Raw genomic sequence first — 10,752 nt, forward strand, 5'->3', positions numbered from 1 at the left:
GGAATGGCCCTCTAGGGTCTGGATCTCAGCACTCCACATCTCTTGAACTCTAGGTAATTGCCTCCAAGTCCCTAACTCATCAGCAAATGTTTTTCTAACTATAGAGCCCCTAGGAGAAAACATTAGTCCTGAAGAATAAAGCTGAAGCGGAGCAGTCTCGGCCATTTGTCGATTTTTAAGGACAAAGCGCCTCGCATCTGACAGAAATTCTAATATCTCTGAATATGCGTCACCCTTTACTGATATTAGTAACAGTACTCCTACAATGTAAAGGGAACAAACCTGTATAAGTGACTCTAATTTCTTAATTGTAACGACCACTTCAGATATATATCCCAAAATACTCATCGCTTCTAACCAGTGTAGAAAGTGCTTTTTGAGAAACGAGAACGCCTTAACCAGTTCTTTAACAGGGTCGTGGCTCTGTTCTAAGTGTACAGCCCAATACCGACAGGCGTACCGCAATTCGCTGCGTATAGAAAGACGGATAGAATCCCTGTCAATCTCGCGCCATTGGGTGCTTTCGCTTGGTAGGCTGCAGATATTCTTCCTCAGATTACTCCACATTGTCTGGAGGCAGCGCGCCGCAAGGTATTGATTCGCATTCTTCTCATCAATCCAGAATTCACTTTTATTATTTTTTGGATTATAAAGGAAATCTCGGAATGATAGGTGAAGAAGCCTGACAGGTGTGTCAACGTCGTCCGGTATGCTGAGGACCGAGTGAAGTCTGTCTAGTCGACATTCGATATCGGTTGGCTCTTTATCCAGCAGTCGGCTGAGGGCGTTCGTTGAGAGTGGAGTGGCAAGGCTGGCGATGGCTCCCACTATCTCTTTGAACTCTTTGAGTAGTTGTTGCGACTCTTCCTCATCCTGCCCAGTAAGTAGCTGCTCAAGCACGGGAACATATGTGCTATGCATCTTCGATACATAAGTTTCTTTCTTCGTCAATATTGCTTCGAGTCGATTTTGAGGTTTCCAATTCAAATCACCGATAAAACGACATAATGTAGAAGCTGCGATGAATAAAGGGACGGTCCTATTAATCAATTCTTCAATAGCGGTCTCTCCGGGCCAGTCTGATGGAAGTGGGCGCCTCTGTTTTAGGCACCTCTCCCTTATGAGGAGGAATTGATTCTCCAAATACAAGGAAATGTCATTCCGTATAGTTTGTTTGTCGAACTCATGAAGGACCAAAGGCTTATAGGTCCCAGAGATTCCTTCGAAAGCCAGTCTGATTGGCAAATCAGGCCTGCTTGTCAAGAAAAACCGCATTTTTATGGAACTTGACTGCCGGACACGTGATAAGAGTCGTAGAATAAGCTGTACATCTTCTTCGCCATCGCATTCATCTAGCGCGTCTATTACAATCACCCTAGTTGCGATCACGTGCTGAGCCTGTTGAATTTCCAATAGTGGATCAAGAATGAGCTTTTCGAACTGTTCTAATGGCACCTTTTTCGAAATCCTTGGATCATCTTCAATTGCCTTTAGAACTTTAGGCAGCATTTCAGGTATGGCGATGACCAGCTGCTCGACTAATGTGGGAAAGAGTCTTTTTGCTGTTCCTCGGTCCTCCTCGTCTCTCTTAAAGAAGAAGCTCGCACCAAGGAGCTGCTGCGTTTTAAGGCGGCTTGCAATCGTTCGGGAAATTGTCGACTTCCCTGTTCCTGCCATACCATTCAGCCAGAATATAGGTTTCCCATCGGGTGTTTTTGTCCACTCTTCGATTTCTTGCAGTACTTCCGTTCGGGTCCCTAGAAGACACTCATCATGTCGATCAGTGTTTGAGTCAAACGCTGCTCCCTCCGCAGTTTGTAGTCGGCTGAGGTCCATCTTTCGGCTGATTTGATTGGTGGCTCTCCTATTTTATGGAGACTCAGCTCTTCACATCAACGAAGCCAAGGGATAAAACCCTACATTTGATCAAGCTGCAAAGCAAAACTGAATGTAGTTTTGTACCGCTCAAGCTCATTGATAGAATCATCCATCTCCGACCGCATGAGCGGCCATTTGAAGGCTCGAAGACCCCACTGCCTCATCCCACTCTGCGTTGTTTCCGGGTTTATTCTTTCCTTCAGTCCTTTCAGCGTTGAAGAGCACTTAGCGATATTCTCGACTAGATCTTGTGTAGCAGTGAGCTTTGTGCCGTCGGATCCATGAAGAGCCTTATCTAGGGACTGTAGAACTTTGTTGAGTGCGGTGAGCTTGTCGTGGAAACGCTGTATGTCTTCCTTCGCTTTCTTAACGTTGCTGAGATACTTCTCGCATAGTTGGACGATGCTCGCGGTTAACTGAAGTACTGCGATAACGCTTGCTGCACCCGAAAGGGGGTCCATGATCAACAAGCTTTCCGGGGCTTAGGGAAAGTAAAAGATAATCTAGATCATCTGTCTTAATGTATGAAGAAAAGGGGATTCATGCCCCTCACTGGAGAGGTGGAGTGAAAGTGAGGCTGTGAGCAAACGGTATCGTGATTGGTGCTTACCCGAGCATGATCAAAATACCATTCGTCGAAGGCGAAGACCATTACATCACGTGATTACACTAATGTGCATCTGACCAATGTAAACATATGAACCACTGACCGCGGCCAGGATAACGCGGTTCATGATTGCTCAATATGATATCGCGGAGGGATATTTTACCACAGAATATCCTGTATACTAGGTGATATGGGTTGAAGTAATAGACGAGCGCTCCTGCGATAGACTCCAGGCTCTATCTCCGTAGCTTCTACAAATTTAGCGTATGTGAGCGCGGCTTTGTTCCAACTTTTCGCGGCTGCATCAATCGAGTGACTTCAACCACCATCTACTCGGAGCACAAATGCTTTGTCAGCAATAGATTTTATTTACTAAAAGCGTTTATTCACGAGTATTCACCAGATCGTGAACAAGTAAATTACAGTACGTAAATTACTCCTCTTATCTACAGCGTGGTCGTTGTTACCAAGAGATATTGTACATGGTGGCTTTACTCATCACAATATTCACCTAAACAATATGCTTTCCGTGTCTGGTACAGTACAGTATCAAGTCTGTGTAGGTTAATTTCGATATTCCTACAACGTTCCCTAATCTGGAACCCCGTGGCAGGGTATACTGTGTGTACTGTATAAAGTCGAGCTTGTCAGGAGTTTTAAAAAACTTTGTGTACAATCCTCAGAAAAATGACCAGAGACAGAGTCCGCCTCCAAATACGAGGTATTATTGAACCCGAAGCAACCGCAAAGACAACTTAGAGCGGTACATGACATTGAGGTACACTGGCAACTTACGGCTCTCTCTCGATCGTTATACCTGTATGTCGAAAATGTCCTTCAGCGCTTTCCTTTTTGGCCCCAATATAATGAAGGCATCTCTGAAGGAACACACGAAACCCTTGCTTAGGGGCCTTTCTAAACGCCGGCCAAGCTTTCTTGATGTAGCCCTTCAGCTCGGCAAACATTTCCTCGATAGGGTTGAAGTTTGGGGAGTATGGCGGCAAGTACAGTAAGACGACTCGCACATCGGAACACATTTTTTAATTCGATCCGAGTGATGGAAAGAGGCGTTGTCCATAACAAGCACCGATTTTGGCTCTGGCCATCTCCCGTAATGCTGGAGAAGTTGCTCGATGAAAGATTCAAAGAACTTAGCATCAGTTACACCCGAAAAAATACGAGATAATAATATACTGTCTTGTATATATGCCGGCAGTATTTGATAGCGTTGGCCCCGATGGAACTTGGATATCTGGACTGGTGTCACGCCGAGTGGAGACTAACCGCTCCGCCGACAACCTACCAGCTTGTCACACCCAGATTCATCGACGAAAACTAAATGATAGGAACGGAATTTAGATAGTTGGTGTTGCTAGAAATCTCGTAATTCAGGACCCCGCCCCTTTGCTTTCCGCTGGGCTTTTTTCCGTATCCAGCCAGCCCCTGACAGAGCCCGTTTGATACTGGACGGCGAAGGTAATACACCAAACCCGTCCCATAAGAAGATAGCCATCTCTTCGATGTATAAGTCTGGTTTCTCGGTAAGATGATCACAGAGGGTATCGAGCATCACCGGAGTGATGGCAGACGGCCGGCCGCTACGGACTGGGACTGCCAAATAACCGAATCTTCTTGCGGATGTTAGTGACGGAACGCTCAGTACATTTCGCAGCTTTGGTGATTTCTGAATTAGTCAGTTTCTTCTTGCTGCATATCATATGTGCGATCATTTCACGCTGCCAGGACTCGAGAGTTCTCGCCATTTTTGTGGTGGGTTAGAAAGTTGACGGTTGGTGAGTTCGGCGACGTCATCGTGGTCGTGGTTATTTTTAGCCCTGTAAGGATTCTACAAAACAATACACCTTACCCAGATACATTCTCGTTTCATTGGAAACGGCTGATCTACGAAACGATCGGACCAATACGGGCTAAACCATGTGTAGGCTAGTTCCTCTTGGCGTTTAGGGTTTGAAAACATGTCTCTACATACAGAACATAGAAACAAGTTTCGGACCAGTCAGTACCAATTAATATGATGGTAGTATCGTCTTGTTGATTTATCGTGGGGAGCCGGTTCGTCTCGGAATGCCCATGTAGGGGCGACTTCGTTCTATGCCGATAGTGAGAGCTCGGGGGATGGTTGATACAAACATAATAGTCCACAGACACATTGATGTCGCAGTGAGTTGCTATTGTGCACAGAAAATATGATCATAGGGTCTACTTCATTCCTAGAAATCCTAGCATCTTTCTCGGGAATATTAAATACTGTATAGTTCTCGGGGATCTCGGCCAGAATCCCGGGAGCTGGAAGATTCTCCGGCGCGTCATAAGGATACACTTAGTATATCCCTGGTATAAATACCCGCGTATTTCGCTGCCCGTGATTATACTCAACCGTCCCTATAGTCCCTTTATACTTCATTTTCGACACTTGAAGCCTGGTAGGTTAATACCGGGTAATAAAATTGCGGTTTCCCCCATATACTCTATCAAAACGACCCGTGTTATAAATCTCTTAGAGCAGCCGCTGATGACTTCTTCACCACCGTCGGAGTCCCCTACTGCTATTTCTGATGGCGGCCATGGTTCTGGGGCACCTAACGTCTACCGCTCACCGTACAACGGTTCTCTAGCAAATAAAAGCACAGACAACTCGGTTCCAGAATCTTCTCTCCAAGCCTTCGATAAATTAGATAAATCGACTCGAGAAGACAAATTTAACAATTTTCTGAAGGCCTATACCATATTTAAGACAATGAAATCTTCTTGCCCTCGTCTTGACATGAGTATTTTTCAGCTTAGACCGCCGGATGACCGCTTAGACGAGAACGAGCGGGCAAGAGCTGAGTCGAAGGCAGAATATTTGCTGAATAAATGGGACTATACATGCATAGAAAAGAGTGAGCCTAAAGGAGTCCCGGAGAAGTCGTGGTATGATGATTCCCTCCACTGGATGCCAGAGAAGTCAGAATGGAAATTTTGCGACTGGCAGAGACAGGCAATATTCGACCCTCGCGTGACTCCAGACCAGATACAGGGAACTGCAAAACCAGCTTCACCGATTTATACTGTCTTCTTTAGTTTGGGACCCACTGCCAAGCCGCTAGCTTTGGAAATGGGTGCATCTAAATGCACCCCATTACATAACGTCATAAGCACGCTTCCGCCACAATTACTCATCAATTAATCTCTCTGGAAAGGGGACAAGATATAATACACACTACACATATTGTTCATTCTTCTCTAGTAGTTGATGATGATTTGCTATTCAACTTCTGAGCCTATAGTATAGTACCGACCCTCTGCTCCCTGTACTTATCAAAAAACTCTGTAATGACAACTATGAAAGCTACAGTTGATTCAAACCTATAAACTCCAGAATATATCATCCGCGAGATTCAATACATGTATGATTATTCCTCCTTAATTTCAATGTTCGCATGTCGAAAATGACCTCGTGCACTTTCCTCTCTAGACCCCACAACGTCCAAGCTCCATTCAAGGAATTCTTTGAAATCCTGACCTGTATGTTTCTGCCAATTTCGTCTCACAAATGCTTTGAGTTCTGCAAAGATTCTTCAATCGGGTTTAGGTCGGGTGAATATGGCGGCGAGTACAGCAACTTCACACCAGCACTTAAGCACAGTTCCGATATTCGCTCAGTGCGGTGGAAAGATGCGTTGTCCATGATAAGAACAGACTTGGGCTCCGGCCATCGACCGCAATGGTGGAGAAACTGTTCGATAAAATCCTCGAAAACGCTACCATCAATTGATCCTTGAAAGACTCGCGACATTAGTATGCCATCCTGGCAATATGCCGGGAGAATCTGATATCGCTGACCCCGGTGGAAACGGGAAACTTGGACAGGTGCCACCCCGCGGGGAGACCAGCCTGTCCTTCGGAAGCCGGCCCGTTTATCGCAACCCGATTCATCTATGTAGACTAGGTGATATGAGCGGAATTCTGACAACTGATAGAGGTAGTGATCTCTTAGATCCGCATTCCTCTCCTGCGCGATCCTTTAAGCCGGTTTTTTGGTCCAGCCGTGCGATCGAAGGGCCCGACTGATGGTATATGTGGATACAAGCACGTCGAACTCATCGTACAAGAACTCTGCCATTTCGTCCAGATACAAATCTGGCTTCTCTAGCAAGTGGTCGCATAGTGCTTCCAACATGATAGGCGTGATTATACGAGGACGGCCACCAGAGATTAAAGGTGCTCGGACATCCCCAAACATTCGGAGGTTGGCACTGATGGTTATGATTGAACGTTTGCTGCAGCCAGCTGCTTCTGCCATTTGACTCGTTGACAACGATTTGCTGTTAATCATATCACGGATCATCACCAACTGGGATGCTGCAAGTCGTGGCGCCATGATGGTCGTGTCGCATCACCTGCGAATGAAGTTGACAAAGTGGCCAGGAACAGGCAACGAGATAGGTCTGGGTCGGTTCGGGCCGAGAATCGAACCGAGAGACAGCACTCATTAACCTGTCATGAACAAGCATAATTAGTCATATTTCCTTGTGCAAGCATAAACTTTCTGTCACAGCTTCTGTTACTAATCGATTAGCCAGGGCAAAAAAAAAGGACCATTTTGTAATGGATGCCCCCACAGAGATAATCACGTACAACCCCCTCTGGCAGAAATGCTACAGAAGTGGCGTCCAGTCACAAACCCCGCTTCCAATTCTTTTCCACGGCGGCACTAGCCTTACTGGCCATTAATAGGCGAGGCCTTCCCCAGTATCAACTTTTGTAACCACGTGTGGAGTCTTCTTAAGGCCTTATACCGCGCTACTACATGGCTTTGGGGCAGTCAATTTTCGATCAGCAAGAGACGAAAATGTGGTGGGGCCACTTAACAGATGACAACAATGACCCAAATTTGGCGGAGTATATAGCGCAACATATTTACAGCCATACAATAGAGATGGGATTAATCACCTATCATACATTAGTTAATGTTTATCCAGAACTCATTATTTATTCGTACTAGCCACTTATCCTCGCCAAGACCGATCGTCTAGCACTAAGAGACAGCCCCTGCATTGCTGAGCCAATTAGATCGGGTTGCCGTCTCAGCAGTGAAATAGATAGATCAGATGCACCGAGATGTACCGCTTCTCAGCCGCACTATGCCAACTCAGCAGCCACGTAATAAATCCCCTAATTGCCTGACCATCGGCAGAGACGTCACTTCATTCCACTCTGACGGTCGACTCTGAAGTGGCCCATCATGAGCGTCGAAAACACCAAACACGGTGTTAAGGTCAAACTAAAGGACAAATTCAAGGGGTTGTGGCGTCGAGATCACAGTACTGTACGTGAAACCGGTCAAATCAGCCACGGCTCTTCAAGGAGTCAGGAAGCTTCACCAACCTACTGTTCAGAAACGCACGAGTCGAATGGAAGGCAACACAGCATCAAATGTCAAGACACGCACAACGAGTCGGAGAGCAATTTTCACAGCGATAAATATCAATACGCCCAGAGTAAGCTGAATGACGAGCAACACGATGCTGTCTCACACGACAGACCAAACAAGGAACGACGTGAGCAGTCCAGGCGAGAGGATGAGTCCATGGATAATCCCTCGATCTCACCTGCACGTGTCCCTCCTACGAAACCGGACCTGTGGCAACGCGCTTTTGATGAACTCAAGCAAGAACAGCAACAACTTATCAAGTCTATACCGATGCCTAAATCGAACAATACGATTCAATGCAATGGTGCGAACATGAATCCCGATACCGTGAGCCGTTTAAAGGCACTCAGTGGGGTAGTCGAAACTGTGAAGATCCAATATGAAATCGACCAAGAAAAGTCTAAGATTAAAGAACCAGCCCAAAAGATTGTTAAGGCTGTTCTTGATTTCCAAGGCTTTATCCAGGCCGCTATGTCATTCGACCCGACAGGACACGCAACTAGCGCCTGGGCAGTCGTGTCTCTAGGACTGAACGTATGTTCATATTCTGCTCATACGTCATCAAAAATCACATAACTAACAGAAGCGACTTAAGATAACGCAAAACTATCGCAGTCAGAAAGTGGCTTGGTTGGAATCTTGCGCCTTTCTCACAGACATTCTTACCCGGTATAGTTTTGTGGAGGACGAATACCAAAAGGACCCAAAGACAGACGAACACGTCGAAGCAGCTCTTGTCCGGGTGTACGTCGCAGTATTAACGTTCGCTGCCCAAGTGCAGTCACGTTTTGGCCGCAGCCGTGCTGGCTTGATCTGGAAAAGTATCCCTGGAGATTCTCTTTCTGAACTCTCTGAATCCATTGATAAAGCAGAGTCAGATCTGGAGCGGTGGCTCCAGATAGTTGATCGACGTGAACAGAGAGAGAGGGGGAATCAGTTGCTTGAAAAGGCGGACGAAATCCTGAGTAAAGTCGACCACATGCTGGGCTCAGTCAATGAACTTCACGACGACAACGTTTTGTCGAAACTCAAAACTGCAGAAGAGGCTCATTATAAGGCATATACCGAAGAAGATCGAGAATGTCTGCAGGGGACTCGAATTGAACTTCTTGATGATATCAAAAGCTGGGCCACCGATACAGATAGGCAAGCTGTCTTCTGGCTTCAGGGTATGGCAGGGACAGGAAAGTCAACTGTGTCACGCACAGTGGCCCAGTGGTTCGATAATGAGGGCTTGCTAGGCGGCAGCTTCTTCTTCAAGAAGGGCGAAGCAGACCGTGAGGATGCTAAGCGACTTTTCACCACACTTACCAGACAAATCATGGAGAGATTACCCTCTCATCTTCAGCAACCAATCAAGAAGGCAATTATGGAATCGCGCGATATTGCAAGCAGCAACCCAAAAGAACAGTTTAATAAACTGCTCTTCGAGCCCCTCAAGAGCCTGAACCTTGGCCTACAGACTCCGGTGATCTTGGTTGTTGTCATCGACGCCCTGGATGAGTGCCAAGTACCAACTCATGTCGAAGCCTTCCTCTCGACTTTACCAGACTTGAACCACTTGAAAGATGTTCAACTACGAATGTTTATCACTAGTAGGCCAGAACCACCCGTCATCAAGGGGTTTCGACCGATTGATAGGAATGAAATCTGCCTGCATCAGATTGACAGGTCGAGTATCGAGCGTGATATCTCAATCTTTCTCCGGCAAAAGTTTGACAGGATAAGAGTTGACCACGAACTTCCCCAACATTGGCCTGGGACGGAGAATTTCAAAGCTCTGGTCGATATGGCTGTTCCTCTATTCATTTACGCCGCGACAATACATCGCTTCATAAACGATGATGGAGAAATACCAGACACTCGACTCCAAGCTATATTATCCTCACGCTCGAGAGATGGGGCGAAGGATATTGACAGCGAGTACTCAAAGTTGACTGATCTTTATTCCCCAGTCTTGAAGCATGTTGTATTGCAGAAGAAGCCGAAAGAACTTAAGGACTGGATGGATGACTTTCGCCGGATTGTGGGTGCTATCGTTCTTTTCTTTAGCCCACTTCCGTTAGCCTCCCTGGCAAAGCTTATCTGTTCAGATCAAATGAAAGTCAAAGTTAGACTCAGTACACTCCAGTCCGTGGTATCAGTACCAAAAGACAGTGATGCTCCTATTCAGCTTCTTCATCTCTCATTTCGAGAGTTTCTGGTGGATCCTTCCGCATCCAAGGAGTTCTGGATTGACGAACTGGAAGGCCATACACAGCTCGCCAGTGACTGCCTTGAGTGTATGAATGGAGAACTGGTGGAGAAGAATATATGCCGTCTTTCATACCCAGGCGTGCGGAAGAGCGAGATAGAAAAGGTGACGCTTAACACATATGTTTCACCTGAGCTTCGATATGCATGTCGATACTGGATACGCCACCTAGAAAACAGTGAGTCGTCCAGAATAGACTGGAGTCTGATAGTGGACCATTTGGGGTCCCATTTCTTGCATTGGCTGGAGATAATGAGCCTTTTTGGATGGGTTTCGGAAGCGATTGACAATATCACAGCCTTAGAGTCGCTGGTAAAGGCCAATGATGTTGAATGCGAAATCACCATATTGAGAAATAACGGGCAGGTGAAGTCAGTTTCGCTAGCGGGCTTTCTTTACGATGCAAAGCGGTTTATCTTGAAAAATCGTCAGATAGCCGACAAAGCACCACTTCAGATTTATTACACAGGGCTGGTATTTGCGCCTCAAGCGTCAATAATCCGTGAAAAGTTCCAGTCAGAGCTTCCTGATTGGATCTGCCAGTTGCCACAGGTTCATGAGAAGTGGAGTGCAGAA

General features: G+C 46.3%; 2 protein-coding genes across 2 annotated transcripts; both read left to right on the forward strand.

Moving 5' to 3' along the window:
• Window positions 1-4,932: 4,932 nt before the first annotated feature.
• BDV59DRAFT_150792 (uncharacterized protein) lies at window positions 4,933-5,801 on the forward strand. The gene has a single exon (XM_073687359.1). It carries the CDS (start codon window positions 5,019-5,021, stop codon window positions 5,673-5,675), a length of 657 nt encoding a protein of 218 aa, XP_073542736.1. The 5' UTR covers window positions 4,933-5,018; the 3' UTR covers window positions 5,676-5,801.
• Window positions 5,802-7,653: 1,852 nt separating this feature from the next.
• BDV59DRAFT_150820 (uncharacterized protein) lies at window positions 7,654-10,062 on the forward strand. The gene is made up of 3 exons (XM_073687360.1): window positions 7,654-8,456; window positions 8,518-9,948; window positions 10,016-10,062. The coding sequence occupies exons 1-3, from the start codon at window positions 7,734-7,736 to the stop codon at window positions 10,022-10,024; spliced, it is 2,163 nt and encodes a 720-aa protein (XP_073542737.1). The 5' UTR covers window positions 7,654-7,733; the 3' UTR covers window positions 10,025-10,062.
• The last annotated feature ends 690 nt before the right edge of the window (window positions 10,063-10,752 follow it).

This window comes from Aspergillus ambiguus (genome assembly GCF_047715705.1).
Source record: "Aspergillus ambiguus strain CBS 117.58 unplaced genomic scaffold BDV59scaffold_68, whole genome shotgun sequence".
Classification (NCBI taxonomy): Eukaryota; Fungi; Ascomycota; class Eurotiomycetes; order Eurotiales; family Aspergillaceae; genus Aspergillus; species Aspergillus ambiguus.

Bases quoted from the DNA above. Each gene is read 5' to 3' on its own strand.
- BDV59DRAFT_150792 (XM_073687359.1), top strand. From the start codon at position 5,019: ATGACTTCTTCACCACCGTCGGAGTCCCCTACTGCTATTTCTGATGGC.
- BDV59DRAFT_150820 (XM_073687360.1), top strand. From the start codon at position 7,734: ATGAGCGTCGAAAACACCAAACACGGTGTTAAGGTCAAACTAAAGGAC. The intron at 8,457-8,517 runs GTATGTTCATAT...AAGCGACTTAAG, and splicing joins TCGTGTCTCTAGGACTGAAC to ATAACGCAAAACTATCGCAG.